At 48.5% G+C, this 24,032-nt stretch overlaps 1 protein-coding gene across 1 annotated transcript in view; it reads left to right on the forward strand.

Annotated features, from left to right (window-relative positions):
- Positions 1-2,693: 2,693 nt before the first annotated feature.
- The window catches only part of INTS1 (integrator complex subunit 1), a 79,510-nt gene continuing 58,171 nt past the window's right edge, over positions 2,694-24,032 (forward strand). Inside the window, exons 1-15 of the mRNA XM_077274793.1 lie at positions 2,694-2,819; positions 4,309-4,376; positions 5,801-6,091; positions 6,216-6,412; positions 7,760-7,897; positions 8,113-8,272; positions 8,989-9,094; positions 9,999-10,185; positions 10,778-10,923; positions 13,730-13,871; positions 20,395-20,571; positions 21,588-21,696; positions 22,317-22,437; positions 22,869-22,946; positions 23,395-23,552. Coding sequence (XP_077130908.1) covers positions 4,319-4,376; positions 5,801-6,091; positions 6,216-6,412; positions 7,760-7,897; positions 8,113-8,272; positions 8,989-9,094; positions 9,999-10,185; positions 10,778-10,923; positions 13,730-13,871; positions 20,395-20,571; positions 21,588-21,696; positions 22,317-22,437; positions 22,869-22,946; positions 23,395-23,552 — 2,068 coding nt within the window. The 5' untranslated portion in view covers positions 2,694-2,819; positions 4,309-4,318. The remainder of the gene's footprint in view (positions 2,820-4,308; positions 4,377-5,800; positions 6,092-6,215; positions 6,413-7,759; positions 7,898-8,112; positions 8,273-8,988; positions 9,095-9,998; positions 10,186-10,777; positions 10,924-13,729; positions 13,872-20,394; positions 20,572-21,587; positions 21,697-22,316; positions 22,438-22,868; positions 22,947-23,394; positions 23,553-24,032) is intronic.

Here is a 24,032-nt window from a genome sequence, read left to right on the forward strand (position 1 = left end):
GTTCAGCATATGTAGCTGAGCTCAAGAGCAGAGAGAACAGACAGGACGAGAAGACAAGCTGGGTCAGTAACTAAAGGGATAAAAAAATAGGACACCTTGCCAGGGACCTAGAAAATAATAGCAAAACTGGAACCTAAACTCATGCAAGGTGTGGAGGGCAACACTGCCTGATATAGCACCTGCTGGTTGGTGATACCGTGATTGGCTGGGGAATCCAAACCCAGCAGGGTTAAATTCCTGCAGGATCTGTCCGCAACTCCCTATAGCCATGTGGAGACATCAGGGATATGAAGCAGAATTGGAAGTACTGCATGGACTCAGCATGGCGGTCTGACATGAGGATAAGCAGAGCAGTAAGCGCAGTATTACGGCAGTTTCTGCCATGACACCTGTTTTGCTATATAAGCCACCTAACGGCAGCCACGATGAGGGGAGAAGCAGGAGACCTCTATCCATTATAATCTATGGGAGATAAAGGGTATCTATCGTTGGACTTGGCCCTTCATTTCTGATTTTTAATCACTTCTAACTTTATGACGTATATATCCATGAGGAGCTGAGGCTACTCCACACAAGGTAAGTGTTGGCACCTGCCTATAATAGCAGCAGCAGATCGCTGCTACTAAACTCCTTAGATGCCGCTATTAGCGATTTAGGGAAAGCCATCAGGGTGACTCATCACCCCAACAGCATCATAATCTCTGTGATCACAGCCGATGCTTTGCCATAACGGCCAAAGACCTGCTGATTAGTACTATATATTGTAATGCTGTTGTCAAATGATCACAAGGTGCAAGTCACCTATGAGGACTAAAAAAATAAAGTGAAAATTGAAATTTTAGAAGTGAAAAGAAAAAAAAAAAATTGTAATCACTCGGCTTTTCCCCAGTTAATAATAAAGTAATAATAATTAAAAAAAAAAAAAATCATTCTACGCTGCTGCATCCATAAAAATAGAAAATTTAGCTCATTCAGTAACTACTGTAAAAAGTAATTTAAACACTGAAATAGCTTTTCCTTTGTGGCTGCATCTCCCAGGAATAAATGCAATATTATATAGAAAAAAAAAATGTTGCATGGGCCCCAAAATGGTACCAATAAAATGCCTATTTGCCACCTAAAAAAAAAAAAAACAGCCCTTACTCAGCCCCATTCCCCCAAAAAAATTAAGGGTCTCAGAAAATGGAGACACAAAACTTTTATTTGCAGATTTTTTTTTAAAGTAGTAAAATAATAATAAAGTGTTCAAGTTTGGTATGACTGTAATCACGTGGATCTGGAAAGTCATGTTACCATTTATTTCAAAATGAGCAGCGTCAAAACAACCCCCCCAAAAAATGAAGAAATGTGAGGTTTTATTCAAGAATTTCAACCCGTTACAAGTTATTTATTTATCTGTTTCTCAATATTGTATGGTGCCATTTATAACTATGTCAATATGAAATATGAATAGCAATATGGCTTCTGAATTCTAGGAAAAAATGAGACGCTTAGCACATAATTTGGCCAATTCATGCATGCCCATCAACCAACAACAAGGTGGTCTCAGGCTGCTGGGACCCCACGTGTCTAGTGTTAATACCTCTCTAAGACTGAAGTCTGAAGATTGACATGCGTTAGCGCTACAGAGAGCAACTTTATTTGTTTATTCATAACTAAAACACATACATCCAAGAAAACACAAAAAACCCTCATCTGACTCTTAAAGGAAAAAAAATAATATACAAAAAAAAAATTGAGCCTTGGGGTAAAAAAATGCCCAGAATGCCTCGCTGGAGGCAAACTGACGGTTCCCAGAATACTCAGCCGGAAGCAAACCGACGGCTCCCAAATGCCACGCCAGAGGCAATCCGACGGCTCCCAGAATGCCCCACCAGAGGCAAACCAACGGCTCCCAGAATGCCCTGCCGGAGGAAAACTGACGGCTCCCAGAATGCCCCATGGGAGGTAAACCGATGGCTCCCAGAATGCCCCATGGGAGGTAAACCGACGGCTCCCAGAATGCCCCATGGGAGGTAAACCGATGGCTCCCAGAATGCCCTGCCAGAGGCAAACAGACGGCTCCCAGAATGCCCCACGGGAGGCAAACAGACGGCTCCCAGAATGCCCCACGGGAGGCAAACCGACAGCTCCCAGAATGCTCCGCCGGAGGCAAACCGACAGCTCCCAGAATGCCCTGCTGGAGGAAAACCGACGGCTCCCAGAATGCCCCATGGAAGGTAAACCGACGGCTCCCAGAATGCTCTGCCGGAGGCAAACCGACGGCTCCCAGAAGGCCCTGCCGGAGACAAACCGACGGCTCCCAGAAGGCCCTGCCGGAGACAAACCGACGGCTCCCAGAAGGCCCTGCCGGAGACAAACCGACGGCTCCCAGAATACTCTCCCGGAGGCAAACCTGGTATAGCCTGGACAGCTGCAAAAACTACAACTCTCAGAAAACAGAGTCAAATCTGCAATGCCATGCCCAGCTACCCGCAAACACAACACAACAACGCCCAGCATGCCTTAACACTGACTGCTGGGAGTCGCACCTCCAACTACTTCAGTTTATTCTGTTCAACTTCAATCTGTTGCTCTCTGTGCAGTACAAGATTTTATACAGAAACTCACGCTCCGCCCCTTCTCATACACAGCCAATGGCGAGCGGTTCCCTGCTCCACGGGGCGTTCTGCGCGTCTTCCTGACGTCATCCGCACGCATCACCCGGAAGTAGCGGTGTATTGCGCTGAGAAGCGCCGGAGCCGCGGCTGCTGCAGGCGGCAGATAATGGGGCCCTGACTCCCGGGAGCAGCGGCTGCGGCTTCTTATCCCGCAGCGTGGTGTGTACAGCGGCTAGACTTCCTCATGATGTTCATTATACGTTGTTGTCAGATGGAGGAAGTCTGTCTCCCCCCTGCGTCCTGTGCGCGCGTTGGCTCCGCATCTGTGCGCTGTACACCGGGAGCCATGACCGCCACCTGGGCCTGTGTGTGAGGGTGTGTGCACACGGTGGTGCTGCGGGTTGGACCCTGCGTACTTGTGCAGCGTCCAGATTACAGCACAGTGTGGGGATTTCTAGGGATCCCGTGCCCACTATGCGTGCACAGACGCCCGCGGATCACCCGCAGAGACGGACATGCGATGCGTCTCTCCAGACTGCAGCACGTCTATGTATCTTGTGGAGACGCTCAGTGAATGGACGCCGTGAATCCGCACGATTCAGTGATCACATGCGGAATCGCCTGCATTCAATAGTCAGCAGCGTTCTGGATGCTGAGAACATGTGCTGCATCCAAAGCGCTGCTAGCTCCGGACCATGGGCACCCGGCCTTACTGGTGAGATGGCGGAATGTGCACTGGAGAGTCCTCACCACCAGCATCGAGGGGTCTGGGAATAAGAGGAAGGGTCTGAGGAGTGGCTACATGTGCCCAATCTGTCTGCTCACTGAGACTGAAGTGAAGGCGGTGTCTCTGTGCATGGCGGGGGTGGTCCCTCTGTGGAGGAGCGGGGCTGTATCTCTGCATGGCGGGGGTGGTCCCTCTGTGGAGGAGCGGGGCTGTATCTCTGCATGGCGGGGGTGGTCCCTCTGTGGAGGAGCGGGGCTGTATCTGCATGGCGGGGGTGGTCCCTCTGTGGAGGAGCGGGGCTGTATCTCTGCATGGCAGGGGTGGTCCCTCTGTGGAGGAGCGGGGCTGTATCTCTGCATGGCGGGGGTGGTCCCTCTGTGGAGGAGCGGGGCTGTATCTCTGCATGGCGGGGGTGGTCCCTCTGTGGAGGAGCGGGGCTGTATCTCTGCATGGCGGGGGTGGTCCCTCTGTGGAGGAGCGGGGCTGTATCTCTGCATGGCGGGGGTGATCCCTCTGTGGAGGAGTGGGAGACGGTCTCTGCATAGCAGGGGTATCTCTGCAGAGCGGGGGTGGTCCCTCTGTGGAGGAGCGGGTATCTCTGTGCGGAGCTGGGGCATCCTCTGTGTGTGGGGGTCTACTCTCTGGAGACCTGGTGGTAGGGGGCATTTCAGAACCCTGTGTTCATAATCATGCAGAATAAACCAATTTCTTACAGTTAATATTTATCCCCTTTCCATAGTATTGGCAGCAAGTGTCTGATTACGGGGGTCCCCTTCCAGATCTTCAGCCACCGGTAGAGCGGGGGTCCTTACCCCATTCTCTGGACTGACACTGTCGGTGCTTGGCCTTTTCATTGGCCGCACAGACTGATCCTTGGCCCCCGGTTATCAGACATTTATCACCTCTTCTACAGTAATATATCTCAGTACAGCGTTCTCATACATTTATATTCATTGTGCTTTTCATTATTTTTCCCCATAGTGTGAACAAGATGAATCGCCCCAAGGCCACTGCAGTGCGCCGGCCGAGCGCCGCTGGGAAATCCTCAGGTATCTCATGTTGTCAAGAACTTGGCAGAGATGATGTGGTTTTAAAGTAATTACTGCGTGCAGGTATAGATCCACGGCATGCTGTGTAACTACGGGACCTGCACTTGTCTCCGCTGACCCCCATCCCACCAGTTGTGGTATATGAACGTGCTTGGCTGTTTTCAGAAGTCTTCTAGAAGTGATTGAAGGGGTTGCCCACTACTCTCCTGTATGCTTGCCCCCTGTAAATTAATAACGCTGATACTCCCCTCCGGAGCTGGCACAGATCCAGTGTTGTCGACACTGACACTCCCAGGGATTGCGTGACACACTTACGTCATGCAATCCCTGCTGCAGTCTGTGGCCACTTCACTCTCCCAGCCTTTGGATGTACCGTTACCTCCATCATCAGCCACGCTTTCACTTCTGGATGTATGTGATTTTTAATGAACGTGGAGACAGTGAAGTGGCTGCTAGTTGGCCTCAGGGTTCTCGTGACGGCAATATCACACAATCCCCAGGAGAGCCAGTGTAGACACCACTGGAAAGGACATGGTTAGATTATTATTATTATTTTTTAATTTTATTGAAAGTTTTTCAAGTTTTACAGTAAAAGAAAAAAGTAATCAGGCATTTTAGATTTTTCACTATCATTTATTGGTTCACAACCAATCTTATACTATAATGATAGTTAAACACTTTCAAGTAGATAAAAAGTAAAATTTTACAAACAAACACACAGACTCCGACAAAAGGAAAGGCGGGGAATGATGTGGAATATCACGACTTGGTTATAGCCTTCTCATAGAGGTCATATATTTAACATGGACCAAAAGGAATCCCAAGGAGACCAAACAAGGTTAAATCTCTCTACAATATTGTCATTAAGGGCTGCCCGGTACTCAGAGTTCCTGATATCTTTGATGCGAGGATATAGATCTAGTTGGGAAGGTGGAGAGGTTTTCTTCCAATGGTAGGCAATCAAATATAGATTATTATTTTAAGGTATTATTATTTTACTAAGAGCAAACATATGGATTGAGAAGGGTTGTGGACAGCCAATTAAGCAAAATCGAGACATTGAAGCACGACCACCTATTTATTTGCCACTTCAGCAGGAAGAATGAGGTCAGAAGAAACCCATTTAGGAGATGGGGCTGGTACCAGTGGTAGGACATGTATCTATCAAACATTCATGGCATATTTTGTACTTGAGCCATAAATCTCTAAGATGAGGATACCATTCATGGAGTGCCAATTTTGGGGGCCAAAAGCAAGTCGCCCCGTCTCCATAACTACTTAGAAGTAGTTCCACCCTGATTTAAGGTAATCATGTGACCCCATTATCTTTCACACGGTGCATAGTTAACCAGGTAGCATAAATGTTGGTAGTAAGTGAAGCTGAGATTTATTTAAAGCCTTTTGTTTCTTTTGTGTATTTGCAGGTCATCCACCTCCGGGGGATTTCATTGCTCTGGGCAACAAGGGGCAAACCAGTGAATCCAAAGCCCCCCCAAATCTAATGAAGTCAGCTGCTCCTGGATTGACGTCAGAAAGGAAGCGTGAAGCCCCTTCTGCTTTGGCCGGCACATCGGCACTGACTGGACTCACAAAACGCCCGAAACTTTCTTCCACCCCACCTTTAAGTGCATTGGGGCGTTTGGCTGAAGCGGCAGTGGCCGAGAAGAGGGCCATCTCCCCATCCATCAAGGAGCCGTCCGTTGTCCCCATCGAAGGTTCTGATCCTTATCTTCCGCATCTTCTATTTTTTTTTTTTTAACTCTTTGAAGTCTTTATTTTGTCTCCGCGCTGAGGCTTTAGCTTCTCGGTGGTGAACAACGTGGTCTTATTTCCTTGCAGTTGCCCCGGCGTCGCTGCTGGACGACGTTGAAGCTTCAGAGCAGGATGGAAATGATGATCGGATCGAAGGTGTGCTCTGCGGAGCAGTAAAGCAGCTGAAGATGAACCGTGCCAAGCCAGACCCCACATTGTACCTGAGTCTGATGTTTTTGGCAAAAATGAAGCCAAATATATTTGCAACCGAGGGTGTGATTGAGGTAAGAATTTCTCCAGGAATCAAGTAATTTTCCTCCTCTTGTGTTCAGCAAGTTTTATAATTTTAAGGACTAATGTTATGTCCCAGGAAAATGAAGGACTTCTCTGCCTGAATGGTCCTTGGGGGTTGTAGGGGGTTCTTCTTTTGCTGGCTGCATAACAGTGGTCACCTCATTTGGGAGCCAACTTACCGGCACCCTGCTCATTTCACAGTATCAAGCAGGTGATGCCAGCTGGACCTAGTAATGTCCGCCATGAGATGAACGGCACCTAACACATGGATGAGCCGAGTCTGCCAGGATGGGAGTTGCCTACTGACTGCTCTCTGGCTCTTGGGTGGGGGTCCAAGGTTGGAGACTGTCATCCTCACAGGGAGTACGGTCAGGCATTGTCGTCTAGAGCAGTGGTGTGGGCAACTAATTTTCTCAAGGAGCCAGATAGGTTTATAATTATTATTTTATATATCTTTTTCAATTAATATTGAGCAGAATTAAGTATATTGAGCAGCAGCCACTGATAATCCATCTTACAGTAGGGCATATTAGCACTTGTATTCTCACATGCAGCAGATAATCAAAACCAAATAATTTGCGTCTTTTTATAAAGTGAATAAACCATACTGCTCCTGTTATTGAGTCTTAAGTATATTTAAGTATAGATTTACCTTAATCAATAACCCCCACACACTGTCTGACGTCCCCACACACTGTCTGACGTCCCCACACACTGTCTGACGTCCCCACACACTGTCTGACGTCCCCACACACTGTCTGACGTCCCCACACACTGTCTGACGTCCCCACACACTGTCTGACGTCCCCACACACTGTCTGACGTCCCCACACACTGTCTGACGTCCCCACACACTGTCTGACGTCCCCACACACTGTCTGACGTCCCCACACACTGTCTGACGTCCCCACAGCCCTTCAGACAAGTATGACGTCCCCATACATCGAATGACGTCCCCACAGCCCCTCGGAACAAGTATGACGTCCACACATCGAATGACGCCCCCAAAGCCTCTCAGAAACAGTGACTCCCTCTACACAGTACGTTTCTCCATCTCTTCCATACATACAGCAGTTTTCTGAGGTGACTGATTGGCCGGGGGGAGAGGTGACGGACAGGACATCATTCCCTCCATGAGGTGGGTAGGGGTCTCTTTCGATGGGGACCTCATCACTTCCTCTCCTGGCAGAGACCACTGGAGCTGAGTGGGTTTGAGACCTAAGGAAAATATATATTTTTTCTATTTTATTTTGCAACAATCCTTTCATGTGGAAAATTCCTTTAATTTTAAGGTTGTAGTAAAAAAAGGTAATACCTAACAGAGTAATGTCCTGCAGGCCCTGTGCAGCCTACTACGAAGAGACGCCTCCATAAACTTTAAAGCCAAAGGAAACAGCCTGGTGTCGGTGCTGGCGTGTAACCTCCTCATGGCGGCATATGAAGAAGATGAAAACTGGCCTGAAATTTTTGTCAAGGTGAGAGAGGGGTTACATATGTGCAGAAAGTGTGCAGTGACGGAGGTTATTCCTTAATATAGGACTGTGGCTTATAATGGGGGGAGGGATCGGGCAAGAGGTAAAATAGTGTGTGACTGAGTCCGGCCGTTCCCTCTGCAGGGTCTGTGTGCATTATGCTCTATATTCTGCTGCTTTGTGGGTTCAGCACATTTCTTGCTTGATCTTCCTCTTAGGTGTATATAGAAGACTCCTTAGGAGAGAGGATTTGGGTTGACAGCCCTCACTGTAAAACCTTCGTGGACAACATTCAGACTGCGTTCTGCACCAAGATGCCTCCAAAGAACATGGGATTGCAAGGAGACGTCGGGCGGATTGCCGGGGACCTGAGCGCTGGTACTGACCCTATAATTTATACGCTAATTAATTTACAGATCTGCTATTTAAAGGGGTTGTCCAGCACGGCTCAATCCTGCATTGGTGCCGATAAGACCCCATATACCTGCCGATCAGCAGGTGTCATCCATGTGACATGTTTGTGCACCGCTCTTGCTGGTGGTCTCGGCAGGTATGTGGGGTCATAATCTCATCAGCACCACTTGAGGAATTGAACAGTGCTGGAAAATCCCTTTAAGGCTATGTTCACACGTTGCGTTTTTTTCTGCAGGCAAAAACGTGCTCACTTAGCAGTAAGGAAGCTGCTTAAAAAAAGCAGGTTTGCGGCGTTTTTTTTATTGTCTCTCGTGCATGCTTTTAAAGTTTAGTTCCCCCCCAAAAAACCCATGATGCAACTTCCTTAGATTTTTGGCAGCAAAACCTGATATGTGTTGTTTTTTTTGTTTTTTTTTGCTGCATTATTCAACTTACTCATTGTGAAAAAACGCTGAAAGAAGTGACATGATGCAGTTTTAAAAAATGCAGCAGTCTGGAGAAAGCCCAATGTGTGTGCATGAGGGTCCTGAAATCTCATAGGTTTTGCTGGTAGTGTACACACAGCTTAAAATTTGCGTTAAGAAAAAAAGCTGCAACATGTGAACATAGCCTTATACTTATCTTTTTGGGTGTGATGGGGTACTGAATGAAAAATGTCTGATCGTGTTTCTTCATTGCAGGCAACAGCCCTCACCCGTCCATGACAGAGGAGGAGGACAGTCAGACAGAACTGCTCATCGCAGAGGAGAAGATGAGTCCTGAGCAGGAGGGACAGTTAATGCCGCGGTATATGATGACTTTACGTCTTGTGTGCCAAAACCTGGACATGCAGTCTGGTTAGGCAGGTGCACCCAGACTACCGGTGGTCCTCCTACAGTCTCCTGCTGGAGTTACAGGGGTTGGCAGCCTTAGTTATGGGAATCTGCCAACATTTTAACGTTTTGAAAAATGACTGAAATAAGTGTTTGCAGCTCCCCTTAAAGGGAAGCCGATTCCAAACTAAGGGCAACCGGAATCACACGCCGGCTGCATGATTGCAGCCAGGTATGTTTCACTATGAAACTTCATAGAAAAGACGGCTGGGGTCCATAGGCAGAGACGGGACGAGTTCCCGCTGGTTTCACCCTCCAACCCCAACACGCCAGTTGACTGGCCAGACTTTCCCTATGTGTATCGATGGGGAGAGACCTGTCGGCCAGAGAGGTCGGGATGGGGAGAGGACGCCATGGACCTCATCGAACTAGTCCCCTCGGGCTACCACCGATTTACTTGGCACCCATCAGCTATCAATGGGGTGCCGACCGCTGGTTTATATTCACTGGCAGCAATCGGACGATACATGTATTATGCAGCCGCTCTCAATAGTGTGTTGTGTGAGTGATCTCATGTACATACATACAGAACATGGAGGGGACGGCGCACATAACACTGATGTGAATTCAGCCCTAAGCGTCAGTGATGAAGATGCAGTGAAGACGGAGATGTTAGACCTCAATTGGATTTACAGGCTCCTTTACTAGGTCTGAAGTGATGGGGGTGTTTGTATTTGTGACGATGTACCTGGTCTTGGGACATTCAGAGCAATCCTGTATTTTCCCTTCTATTTGCTCCTGGCTGCAGACACGACGAAGAGGAAGCACAATAAGTGTATGTTCACTGATGACTTTTTCTATTTCTGCTTGTTCCCCAGGTATGAAGAGTTGTCCGACGGTGTGGAGGAGTATGTCCTAGATATGTTACGAGATCAGCTGAACCGCCGGCAGCCCATGGATAACGTCTCCAGGAATCTCCTCCGTTTGCTTACTGCCACGTGTGGATATAAAGAAGTGAGGCTTATGGCCGTGCAGAGACTGGAGATGTGGCTGCAAAACCCAAAGGTACTCGCCGAGCTTTCCAGCTGATACGGAGATCAAACCTCTTAATAATTTCACTCTTGAGAGGGTTATCTGTTGGTTTCATCAGTAGTGATGAGCGAGCGTACTCGGATAAGGTGTTATCTGGGCATGCTCGGGTGCTAATAGAGTATCTTCGGCGTGCTCGAATGCTACAGTCGAGTCCCCTCGGCTGCATGTCTGGTGGGTGTTCGACAGCCGCAACATATGCAGGGATTGTCTAACAAACACGCAACCCCTGCCTGTGTAGCAGCTGTCAGAAGAGACATGCAGGCATCGGGACTCGAACGTAGTATTCGAGCACGCCGAAGATACTCTATTAGCACCCGAGCATGCTCAGATAACACCTTATCAGAGCACCTTGCTCATCACTAACAACCGCTCTTTCCCTGTGGGCCCCACGTGATCACATCACTATATGAACGTGCATCAACAATCTAGGGCCCTCGACTTAATATCCAAACATTTAATTGCTGCCGAATGTATACAAATAATAAATATCGGGCGATACTAATACTGTTCTCACATCTAAAACTTGCACCCTTTTTGTTATATTTCCTGTCTTGCAAATACCCAGCTGACCCGGCCGGCCCAGGACCTGCTCATGTCTGTCTGCATGAACTGTAACACACAAGGCTCTGAGGACATGGAAGTGATTTCTAACCTGATTAAAATCCGACTGAAGCCCAAGGTTCTCCTCAATCATTACATGCTGTCTGTGCGGTGAGTCGGGTCTAGGATGAATGAGTGATCGGGTTGTGGCGACGTGCGGGGCGAAGACTGTACTTACCGTTCCTCTAAGTGTCCCGTGCTGCTGGTTAGTGACTATGGAGGAGCTGCACTATGTATTACTTTCAGTTTAAGCAGGAAATTTTACCCCAATTTATGTGGCAATTCTCCCACGGCTTTAGTTTCTCATTGATAACACTGGAGAAACATATCTGTCGCATATCTCCACACCAGGGAAGAAGCACCATGAGGGTCAGGAGACCCTCAGTGAAGACCCTGGTGTCTCCATTGGGGAGAACTAACAGCGAAGCAAAATAAGGTGGTGATGGGATTGTGAAGACACGCATTGGTTATGTCCAGCAAAGAAAGGAACTCCTATAACTCCAGAGACACCATGACAGATCACAGGGATTCCAGCAAATTCTTCTGAACTACCCGTGTTACCCAATGTATTCAATGACAAAGGGATTTTACATCTCAGTGCAAAAGTCCAATTGGGTCCAAATGGGGGATGAAAATTATCACTCTTGCTAAGTGTTATTTATTTTCTATATTAAGTTATGCAGTTCCAAAAGTGTGGGCATCATATGGTTAGCCCTTATGACCTGAGAAAAATGATTGAAAGTTATAGGATAGGGATAACTTCCTGATCTCAGGGACCCCCACCGATCCTGAGAACTGGGTCTAAATGGGGCAGATGTGAAGCATGTGCACCATCACTTTAGTCTTACGGGACTGCTGGAAATGGCCAAGTGCTGTACTCCGCAGTCCCATAGATGGAGAATGGAGTGCAGGTGTGCGTGGCTTCCCATCCTTCCAAATGGGGCTCTGCAGAGGTGGCTTGGGGTCACTGCATCCCCCAGCAGTCACTAAGTAATCTCACTTTCAGTCTTGGAATGCAGTCACATATTATATAGCTGTACAAGCCCAACACTTGTAGTGCACAAAGCCCTTAACATGGGCGCCTGTGTTATTTGTATACAGCTGTGGCCAAAAGTATTGACACCCCTGCAATTCTGTCAGATAATACTCAGTTTCTTCCTGAAAATAATTGCAAACACAAATTCTTTGTTATTATCTTCATTTAATTTGTCTTAAATGAAAAAAAACACAAAAAGAATTGTCCTAAAGCCAAATTGGATATAATTCCACACCAAACATAAAAAAGGGGGTGGACAAAAGTATTGGCACTGTTCGAAAAATCATGTGATGCTTCTCTAATTTGTGTAATTAACAGCCCCTGTAACTTACCTGTGGCACCTAACAGGTGTTGGCAATAACTAAATCACACTTGCAGCCAGTTGACATGGATTAAAGTTGACTCAACCTCTGTCCTGTGTCCTTGTGTGTACCACATTGAGCATGGAGAAAAGAAAGAAGACCAAAGAACTGTCTGAGGACTTGAGAAACCAAATTGTGAGGAAGCATGAGCAATCTCAAGGCTACAAGTCCATCTCCAAAGACCTGAATGTTCCTGTGTCTGCTGTGCGCACTGTCATCAAGAAGTTTAAAGCACATGGCACTGTGGCTAACCTCCCTAGATGTGGACGGAAAAGAAAAATTGACAAGAGATTTCAACGCAAGATTGTGCGGATGTTGGATAAAGAACCTCGACTAACATCCAAACAAGCTCAAGCTGCCCTGCAGTCCGAGGGTACAACAGTGTCAACCCGTACTATCCGTCAGCGTCTGAATGAAAAGGGACTGTATGGTAGGAGACTCAGGAAGACCCCACTTCTTACCCCGAGACATAAAAAAGCCAGGCTGGAGTTTGCCAAAACTTACCTGAAAAAACCTAAAACGTTTTGGAAGAATGTTCTCTGGTCAGATGAGACAAAAGTAGAGCTTTTTGGGCAAAGGCATCAACATAGAGTTTACAGGAGAAAAAAAGAGGCATTCAAAGAAAAGAACATGGTCCCTACAGTCAAACATGGCAGAGGTTCCCTGATGTTTTGGGGTTGCTTTGCTGCCTCTGGCACTGGACTGCTTGACCGTGTGCATGGCATTATGAAGTCTGAAGACTACCAACAAATTTTGCAGCATAATGTAGGGCCCAGTGTGAGAAAGCTGGGTCTCCCTCAGAGGTCATGGGTCTTCCAGCAGGATAATGACCCAAAACACACTTCAAAAAGCACTAGAAAATGGTTTGAGAGAAACCACTGGAGACTTCTAAGGTGGCCAACAATGAGTCCAGACCTGAATCCCATAGAACACCTGTGGAGAGATCTAAAAATGGCAGTTTGGAGAAGGCAGCCTTCAAATATCAGGGACCTGGAGCAGTTTGCCGAAGAAGAATGGTCTAAAATTCCAGCAGAGCATTGTAAGAAACTCATTGATGGTTACCAGAAGCGGTTGGTCGCAGTTATTTTGGCTAAAGGTTGTGCAACCAAGTATTAGGCTGAGGGTGCCAATACTTTTGTCAGGCCCATTTTTGGAGTTTTGTGTGAAATAATCAATGTTTTGCTTCATTCTCTTTTGTGTTTTTTCATTTAAGACAAATGAAGATAATAATACCAAAGAATTTGAGTTTGCAATCATTTTCAGGAAGAAACTGAGTATTATCTGACAGAATTGCAAGGGTGTCAATACTTTTGGCCACAACTGTAGTTCGGTCATCCAGACAATTAGTAATTAAATGGACGCTCTTCTGCTACTGATGTAGAGCTGCTTGACTCGCTGTTATCTGTGTAGCACTTGGGTCATGCTCGCTAGCACTTGGGTTGTGTTCGCTAGAAATGTATTTGATGTAGTAATGTGAGTTGCTTTTGTAGTATACATATATATATTTTCTTTTGCACAGGGAGCTTCTGAATGCACACAGAGATAATCTCGGCACAATGGTGAAGTTTGTGATTTTTAATGAGCTCTCAAATGCTAGAAACCCGAACAACATGCAAATCTTGTACACTGTGCTGCAGCACAGCTCCGAACAGGCCCCGAAGGTAACCATGTGGATTTATTAACCAGTTCAAGACCTCATCATTTTCCCCTCTTCATGACCTAGCACATTTTCATTTTAACAGCACTAAAATCTTTCCCCTCGTTATTCAGATAAACTTTGCTTCTTTTCTCCTTCGCCTCATTGGGGGACACAGGACCATGGGTTATGCTGCTGTCACTAGGAGGCTGACACTAAGCTGAGACAAAAAAAGGTTAGCTCCTCCCCTGCAGTATACACCCTCGTACTGGCTTCCAGACACCCAGTTCAAGCTTAGTGTCCGTAGGAGGCACACTGATTTTTATTCTCACGGATTTTTTCTTTTTAATCCATTCCGGACGAAGGGGGCGACGGATTCTTTCGAGGTCCGATCTCCCCCGAACCAACAACAGGCGAGCACGGGAGTTTCACCTCTCCGTATCCTCTCCTGCGACGTGGGAGCCACTGCCTGAGCTGACCATTTTTGGGCGACGGTTTTTTCCCTAAAAGGGGCGCCGATCTCCCCATGTTGTACAGAGGAGCACTGGTGTTTTACCTCCAGTATCCTCCTCTGCAGCCAGGCCTTTATATTGCCGGACATCTGCCCTGTCCACCAGGTTCTACCCTCGGCTGTACAGTGGCCCTATCCCCGTGGCGTCCGCGCAGACCACACTGCATCACCAATGTTCCGTGTGACTCAGGTGGTGGACGGTTCCTCTCCACTCCCCCATCTGGGGCTGGTGGATGGAGGCTTCCCATCCCCTGCACCGTCCCAGCCATCCTAAGGCTCCTCTCACCTCCTCGGGTAAGTGTCTCGTGGGGGATGGGGGGGGTCGCCGGCGGTCCGGAGGGCTCCTCCTAAGCAGGGCACGTTAGGGGCTGTAGCGCACTATCGGTGGCCTGTAACGTCGGCACTTTGCGGCCGCGCGCCGGGCCGAGGCCGCAAATTTAGCTCCCGGCTTCGGCCTAGCCGCTGGTCGCTGCCGATAGGCTCCGCCCACTCCTGCGCATCATCGGCGGCGCCGCCCCTGGTCCCTGGCGCTTCTCGCAGCCGACGAGATCTCCTTCCTGATCTCGGCGGCCATCTTCACACTACATGCTGCAGCTCCTGCTCGGACGCACCTCGGTGTCACATCAGGCTTCTCAGTTCGGCTTCCCAGGACAGCGGGACACAGGACCGGGGTAAGGAGACATCGTCAGCTTCTTCCCTGCAGCGTCTCCCTCTGCTTCCCAGGCCAGTTTATAGTCCCTGTGGCCTCTTTCTGCATTAGAATCATGTCGCAGTCAAGGTCTAAAAAACTATCTAAAGTACATACGACCTTTTTTTCTGCGTGTACCTCCTGCCAGGCCCCACTTCCTAAGCCCCCTTTTCAAAGCGGGCGTCTTTTCGGCGAAAAGCTTGACCAGCTTATTTCCGACGCCACAGGGGGAAAGAGCAAGTTCCTTCCCCAACAGAGGCCCAAGGCGGCTTTCCAGCGCCAGCCTTACTTTCGTTTTCGGCCTTTTCGTACCAGCCCAGCCTGGTCCAATCCCTCCGGGCTTTCCAGATCAGACCGTTCCTCTCGCACTGACAGAGACACTCGTCCCTCCTTCAGGCCGAATCCTTCCTGGCGCGGGAAACCGAGGCAGCCCAGAACCCGAGGTTCCAGACCTCCCAGATTCCCGTCTCAATGACTCGGGAACGGTGCCAGTCGATACCATCAGAATAGGAGGACGCCTACTCTTTTTTCAGCAAGCCTGGCTCTCCGTCGTGCACGACGAATGGGTCAGGGATCTGGTATCGTCTGGCTACAAGATAGAGTTCTCCTCTCCTCCTCCAACTCTGTTTTTCCCCTCTCGTCTTCCCAGTTCGGCAACTCAGACTCGCGCCCTTCTTTGCGCCATTCACATCCTCCGCCAGAGCGGGGTCATTGTCCCGGTCCCGGAACACGAGAGGTTCAAAGGTTTCTACTCAAACCTCTTCGTCGTGCCAAAGAAGGACGGAAAAGTGCGGCCCATTCTGGATCTGAAGCTCCTGAACAAGTGCGTAAGAGTCCGGCACTTCAGGATGGAATCGCTCAGATCGGTCATCTCTTCGATGGAAAGAGGGGAATTTCTGGCCTCGATAGACATCAAAGATGCCTATCTTCACATCCCGATTTTCCCGTCTCATCAGAGGTTCCTCCGCTTTGCCATTCTGGAGGATCACTTCCAGTTCACGGCCTTACCCTTCGGTCTCGCCACGGCGCCCAGGGTATTTACCAAGGTCATGGCGGCTGTCATGGCCATCCTTCATTCTCGAGGAGTCGTCGTGTTACCTTACTTAGACGATCTCCTCATAAAGGGCCCGTCTTTTCAAGCCTGCGAGTCCAGCGTCCACATTACCCTGGATTCTCTTTCGCGCCTAGGTTGGTTGATCAACTGGGACAAGTCCTCTCCCGTTCCTGCCCGTCGGATCTCCTTTCTGGGAATGATCCTGGACACTTCGAGGGGGCTGGTCTTGCTTCCTCGGTCCAAGGCCCAAGCACTTCAGCAAGGAGCCCAAACGCTCTGTCATCCTCGCCCGCGAACCATTCGGTTCGCCATGAAGATCCTGGGAAAGATGGTTGCAGCAATCGAAGCAGTTCCTTTTGCTCAACTCCATCTCCGTCCCTTGCAACAGGCTTTGCTGGACAACTGGGACAGGAGTATCTCTTCTCTCGACCGCCCTTGTCCCCTGTCCCCGTGGGTCAGACAATCTCTCGTATGGTGGACCCTGGGCCCATCTCTTCTCCGGGGGAAGTCCTTCCTCCCGATCCGCTGGTTAGTGGTAACTACCGACGCCAGTCTTCTTGGCTGGGGGGCGGTGTTCCTCCACCACTCTGCCCAGGGCCTCTGGACAGTTCGGGAATCCAAACTCCCCATCAACATCCTGGAGATTCGTGCTATCAGACTTGCTCTGAGTCGCTTTCACCCCCTGCTCGCGGGTCACCCAGTACGAGTCCAATCCGACAACGTCACGTCGGTGGCTTACATCAACCACCAGGGGGGTACCCGCAGCAGGGCGGCGATGCAGGAAGTCTCCCTCATCCTTCGTTGGGCCGAAACCAACCATTCCATCATCTCTGCGGTGTACATTCCGGGAGTCGAGAATTGGGCGGCGGACTTCCTGAGCCGCCAGGGCCTTGCCTCGGGGGAGTGGGAACTCCACCCAGAGGTTTTTCACCAGATCTGTCTTCGCTGGGGGACCCCGGACGTGGATCTGATGGCGTCCAGATTGAACGCCAAAGTCCACAACTTCATTGCTCGATCTCGGGATCCCCAGGCCATAGGAGTGGACGCGCTGATTTCTCCGTGGCATCATTTTCAGCTCCCATACGTGTTCCCTCCCCTTCCCTTACTGCCGAAGGTGATCCGAAAGATCAAGACGGAGGGAGTTCCAGTCATTCTGGTCGCCCCAGACTGGCCTCGTCGCGCTTGGTACGCGGAGCTCGTTCAGCTCGTAGCCGACGTTCCCTTGCGGTTGCCAGACCGCCCAGACCTGCTTCGCCAAGGACCGATTTACCATCAGAGCTCAGGGGCCCTACGTTTAACGGCGTGGCTGTTGAAACCTGGGTTCTAACTCGTGCCGGTTTCTCTCAGCAGGTCATCCCCACCATGTTAAGTGCTCGCAAGGCGTCTTCCGCCTCCATCTACCACCGCGTCTGGAAATCCTTCTTCTCATGGTGTAGGCTCCGGGGTCTCCCTCCTCTTGTTTTCTCTATCCCTTGCATCTTGAATTTCCTTCAGGCTGGTCTGGACTCCGGTTTGGCCCTGAGTTCCCTCAAAGGTCAGATCTCAGCGTTATCCGTACTTTTCCAGCGTAGGATCGCCACCAACCTTCAGGTCAAGACTTTCATCCAGGGAGTCTCCCATGTGGTTCCTCCCTACAGGATGCCGCTGGAGACCTGGGATCTCAACTTGGTCCTAGGGGTCCTTCAGGAACCTCCGTTCGAACCCCTTCAAGACGTTCCGCTCTCGGTCCTCTCTTGGAAGGTTGCCTTCCTGGTAGCGGTGACGTCCATCAGAAGGGTTTCAGAGCTCGCCGCTTTATCCTGCCGGGCTCCTTTCCTTGCCTTTCATCAGGACAAGGTAGTCCTACGTCCTTCTCCGGCGTTTCTTCCAAAGGTGGTCTCTTCTTTCCACCTCAATGAGGACATCATTCTTCCCTCCTTTTGCCCACAGCCCAAACATAGAGTCGAGAAGGCTCTCCATACTCTGGACGTGGTTAGGGCCCTCAGGAGGTACATCTCCAGAACGGCTCACTTCAGAAAATCGGACGCCCTTTTCGTGCTCCCGGAGGGTCACAGAAAGGGTTTGGCTGCGTCTAAATCCACGATAGCCAGATGGATTCGATCTGCTATCCAGGAATCCTATCGGGTCAGAGGCAGTCCTATCCCGGCGGGGATTAGAGCTCATTCCACTTGGTCGATGGGTGCTTCCTGGGCCATCCGGCACCAGGCTACAGCGGAGCAGGTTTGCAAGGCCGCAACGTGGTCTAGCCTGCATACCTTCACGAAACATTACAATGTCCACATTCACTCCTCTGCGGACGCGGCCCTTGGCAGGCGTATCCTGCAAGCGGCCGTTGCGCACCTGTAGTCAGATGGTACACGGAGGTATTTGGTTGTATTGTTTCCCTCCCAGGGACTGCTTTGGGACGTCCCATGGTCCTGTGTCCCCCAATGAGGCGAAGGAGAAATAGGGATTTTTGTGTGTACTCACCGTAAAATCCTTTTCTCCGAGCCACTCATTGGGGGACACAGCACCCACCTTGGTGGCCTTTTCGGCTCGTGATCTTGTTTTTGATCTTGACTGTTTGTTTGACATGTTATATTCTAATGTTACTTGTTATATTGTTTCTATCCTACTGCTTTTGCACTGAACTGGGTGTCTGGAAGCCAGTACGAGGGTGTATACTGCAGGGGAGGAGCTAACCTTTTTTTGTCTCAGCTTAGTGTCAGCCTCCTAGTGACAGCAGCATAACCCATGGTCCTGTGTCCATGGTCCTGTGTCCCCCAATGAGTGGCTCGGAGAAAAGGATTTTACGGTGAGTACACACAAAAATCCCTATTTTTATATGTAGGGCCTAATATTTAGAAAATGGAAAAAAAATATATAATATTTCACACATTGTGCCACAGTAAGGTCGCAAAAGACCTCTACTGCCAACTTCCCACTTCGTCCAATTTTTGATTTGTATAGGTACCGTATATACTCGAGTATAAGCCGACCCGAGTATAAGCCAACCTCCCTAATTTGCCACGAAAAAGTGGGAAAACTTAATGACTCGAGTATAAGCCTAGGGTGGAAAATGCAGCAGCTACCGGTAAATGTCAAAAATAAAAATAGATACCAATAAAAGTAAAATTAATTGAGACATTAGTAAGTTAAGTGTTTTTGAATATCCATATCGAATCAGGAGCCCCATATAATGCTCCATATAGTTCATGATGGGCCCCATAAGATGCTCCATACAGACATTTGCCCTGTATAATGCTCCATACAAAATACGCCCCATAAGATGCTCCATAAAAACATTTGCCCCATACAATCCTGCATAAAGGTTGATGGCCCCATAAAATGTTCCATAGATTATGCCCCATATGCTGCGATTAAAATAAAATAAAGATCACATACTCACCTCTCGTTGCTCAGGCCCCCGGCACTTGCGATATTCACCTTCCCCATTCCACCGCTGCGCGCCGCTCCGTCTTCTGGCTCTCTGACTGTTCAGGCAGAGGGCGCACACTAAACACATCATCGCGCCGTCTGACCTGAACAGTCACAGGCAGAAGACGAGGAAGACGGAGCGGCGACCGGCGGTGGAACGGGGTCAGGTCCCGATCGTGCAATGCTCAACCTCCCCTGTTATACTCACCTGCTCCTGGCGCGGTCCCTGGCAGCTTCTCACTGTGAGATGGTCTCTGGGAGCCGGCAGCTTCTTCCTATGTTCAGCCGTCACATTGTACCGCTCATTAAAGTAATGAATATGCGTACATATTCATTACTTTAATGAGCGGTACCACATGACCGCTGAACACAGGAACAAGCTGCCGGAGACCATCGGACATGCAGAGACCGCGCCAGGAGCAGGTGAGTATGTGACAGCCGCCGCTCCCCCTCCCCTGCCGACCCCTTGGGACAATGACTCGAGTATAAGCCGAGATGGGGACTTTCAGCCTAAAAAAATGGGCTGAAAATCTCGGCTTATACTCTACTATATACGGTGATCTTGATCCGTGACTCAGATCAAATACAGCCATGTCCCCGTTTTATTTATTTATTTTTCTCTCTCTGGTTTATATGGTCCTCAAAAAAGAAAACCCACCAACCATCGTGCATTAACCATCATTCCTGTAGATTGTTGATCTGTTTCTAGCGGAATCCCAGGGATCCTGCACATGAGAAATGGTGTAAGAAAATAAAATAAAATAAATTAATAAATGCCACTTTCCCTACCAACCAATTATTATTGCTTTTAGTTTATAGTTTGGGCAGATTACCACTGCCATTAAGCATAACCCTCATTATGTTTTTTCTGCCTTCAGTTTCTAGCTATGGTTTTCCAAGATTTACTTACCAATAAAGATGATTACCTCCGGGCCTCACGAGCGCTGCTCCGAGAAATCATCAAACAGACGAAACATGAAATCAACTTCCAGGCTTTCTGCTTGGGACTGATGCAGGAGAGGAAAGAGGCCACATACACTGAAATGGAGTTTAAGGTGATTGCTATCTACAAATGCACAGTATTCACAGGTTTCTGAAGTGTGGCCACCTAACGGGTCCTGTTGCATTTACAGAGGTAGTTTCTACGTTGAAACACCAGTGGGACTCCTATCAGTGACTGGAATTGGGGGTCTGTTGCTTCTCCCCAGTGCAGTCAGGACATGAATGGAGCTGCTGTCAGACCTGCTCGGTCCCGCTCCATTCATTGTCTATGGGGCTGAGCACTGTTCTCGCTCCTCCGCACATGCTCAGCCATTGAGCCAGTCAATGTTGTCCTCACTATGGTCATGCAGTGATGATGAGTGGGGCCCCGGGACCCCTTTATAGTGATCAGTAGGAGGTGGAGAGTAACACTTGTCAGTGTGGGATAAATCTACTGCATTGGCAGATTAGCTGGATCTGAGGAGATAGGAGAAACACAGCGGAGACGAGTCATGGACCGTTCTTTTTTGCCCTTAGTTTAGCTCCTATGTTAGGAATGGTCCCAACGTACAGTACGTGCTAAATATTTCCATAAGACTCTGTTACCAGACTTATACAAAAACCGTGACCGTAGAGTTGCTTCCTTAGATACATTGGAAACCTTTAAAAGGGTATTTATATCTTGAGTGACGGCATATTACTGGGATATGGATACTTCTGCCCTCCAGGGACCCCTCTGGTCCTGAGAGTGAAGGGGCTGCTTCGGCACTGCGTCCCCTATAGTTTTTTTCCTATAGTGCAGGAAACTGAAGCAGGTCAATTCATGTGGATGGCTCCTCACCACAGCTGGTACCTGTAGACCTCTGCGGATTCTTTTTCCTTATGATCAAGCCCCCAGAAATTGTTTGGCCATAGCACATCACTTACTCTTACTAGTTCTCCTTGCTTATCTTGGGCTTTCACTTTGAGATAAATGGGTAGGTAAATACAATTTGCCTGTTCCACGGCTGTAGAGAAGATACCTGCGCCGGGTCAGGTGTTTCCTATCACATCGTTATGGTATTTTGACATTCACTTTTTTTTTTTTAAGGAACGTTTCGTGATCCATATAACGGATCTGCTTGCTGTGTCCATGATGTTGGGGATTACCGTTCAAGTCAAGGAGGCTGGCATTGCATGGGACAAAGGAGAGAAAAAGAGTGAGTGACTAAAGCCTCAGTGTTGGGCCGGATTCACACACACTTCTGTTTCACAGTCCATGTACGGACCGTGGTTTATGTACCGACCATTGGTCTCCTGACCCGAACTCGGCAGCCTCATAGGAATACATAAGGCTGTTGAGTTCAGATTGGGAGACCCGATGCCCTTCTGGAAATCACAGGCAGTGAAACTCTAGACAAGTGAAGTTGGCCGATTAGCACCATATCATATTTTTTTTTTTTTTTACAAATCTATTTTATTTACTCATTAGTGATGAGCAAACGTGCTGGGATAAGGTGTTATCTGAGCATGCTCACGTGCTAACAGAGGGTCTTCGTCGTGCTCAAATAATATGTTCTAGTCCCCGCGGCTGCATGTCTCACGGCTGTTCATGCAGGGATTGCCTATGAATCCGACAGTCCCTGCAGGTGTTGCGCCTGTCGAACAGCCACGGGGACGCAAACATATTTTTCGAGCACGCCGAAGACACTCGGTTAGCACCCGAGCAAGCGGCTAACGCCTTATCCTAGCACATTCGCTCATCACTAGTACTCGTAATTTATCTCATTCTTGCCATATAGATTCCTATTTGTTTTGTGATTTTATTGCATTTTTCTAGGTTTGGAGACCCTACGTTCATTTCAGAACCAAATTGCGGCAATTCAGCGGGACGCCGTGTGGTGGCTTCACACTGTGGTGCCGTCTATCAGCAAGCTCTCTCCTAAAGATTATGTGCACTGGTAATGTTTCCATCAGTCTGTGATTTAAAATGGTTGTCTATTTTTTTTTTCTTTGTTAGTATGGATAGAATGATTAGTTTTGTTGCTGAGACTCAAGTGATTTGCTTTAATTTTTTTTAGTGATTTAAAAAAAGTGTTCACTTTTTCTGCGGTGCCCCTACAGGAGAATTTAGGTATTTACCATTAAATGGGCTGTTCATGAATGTGGCCAGTCCTCCAGAGACAGTCCTTGTAGCTTTGGCTAATACATGAGACGCCTGAGTAGAGACCTTCTACACTCCTAAAGTCCTTGGATGTAGAATTTAGGAATCAGGCAGTCCGATGGGGACAGGTTCTAGTTTTTAACACTGATTTCAAGATACCCAGTCAGGTGCCTCTTCTTCCTTTTGTTCATCTATTTTCTTTTTTTTTTTTTCCTTTTCGTTTTGCAGTTTGCACAAAGTTCTCTTCACTGAGCAGCCAGAAACTTATTACAAATGGGACAACTGGCCACCAGAAAGTGACCGCAAGTAAGTGATGGAGGATTGCGGTCTACATTTCGCCGAACATAACCAAACACTATCGGAGTCAGTTGGAGTAGAGATGAGCGAATATGTTGTCAAACATAAAATTTGGTACAAATATGGTAAATTCGGATTCGGCGATCGTTTTCCGAACATATTCACTCATCTCTAGTCAGGATCACTGTAGCAAGCTGTTACTTCCCAATCTCATCCAACTTCAGCACTGTGTTTACAAGCTAGACAGCAGTGGTGGTCGGTCGCTTAGGCAACGAGCTGTAAACAAAAGAAAAGTGTTAATATCTCGAACGGCTGCTAATTTAAAAAAAACAGGGAATTACGAAAGTGATTGTTTTCACAAAATCCATGTGAAGGAAATAACCTTTTAAATGTCCAGTCTGGCCTCTGTGTCCCAAGTTTTCTAATTTGTTCATCTCTTTGCCTTCTTTTTGTCCAGCTTCTTCCTTCGTCTGTGCTCTGAAGTGCCACTTCTGGAAGATACTTTGATGCGTATCCTGGTCATCGGTCTGTCCCGAGATCTCCCTCTTGGCCCGGCTGATGCCATGGAGCTCGCCGATCACCTGGTGAAAAGGGCGGCAGCCGTGCAGGCCGACGGTATACAATCCGCAGCTCATTAGTTGCACATATTGAAATTGTAGCGTTCCATTCTCATGTAAAGCCATGGTGATTATTAGTGATGCGCGAACCTGCTTGGATAAGGTGTTATCTGAGCATGCTCAGGTGGAAACAGTGTCTTCGGTATGAGTGAAAAATGTTCGAGTCCCCGCGGCTGCATGTCTCGCGGTTGTTCGACAGGTGCAACACCTGCAGAGATTGCCTGTTTGTCTAACAGCCATGAGACATCCAGCCGCAGGGACTTGAACATATTTTTCAACCACTTCGAAGAAACTCCGCATCCAAGCATGCTCGGACACTTTATCTAAGCGCAAGTGCTCGTTACTCGATTTTGCAGTGGGTGCTTGGGTAGGCACCATGTATCACAGGTGCTCGAGTGACATGTTCTGTCTCGCACCCACGGAACATGCGTAACGGGGACTCGAACATGTCACTCGAGCACCCACGATACTCAGCACG

Source organism: Ranitomeya variabilis, chromosome 7 (assembly GCF_051348905.1).
Source record: "Ranitomeya variabilis isolate aRanVar5 chromosome 7, aRanVar5.hap1, whole genome shotgun sequence".
Taxonomy (NCBI): domain Eukaryota; kingdom Metazoa; phylum Chordata; class Amphibia; order Anura; family Dendrobatidae; genus Ranitomeya; species Ranitomeya variabilis.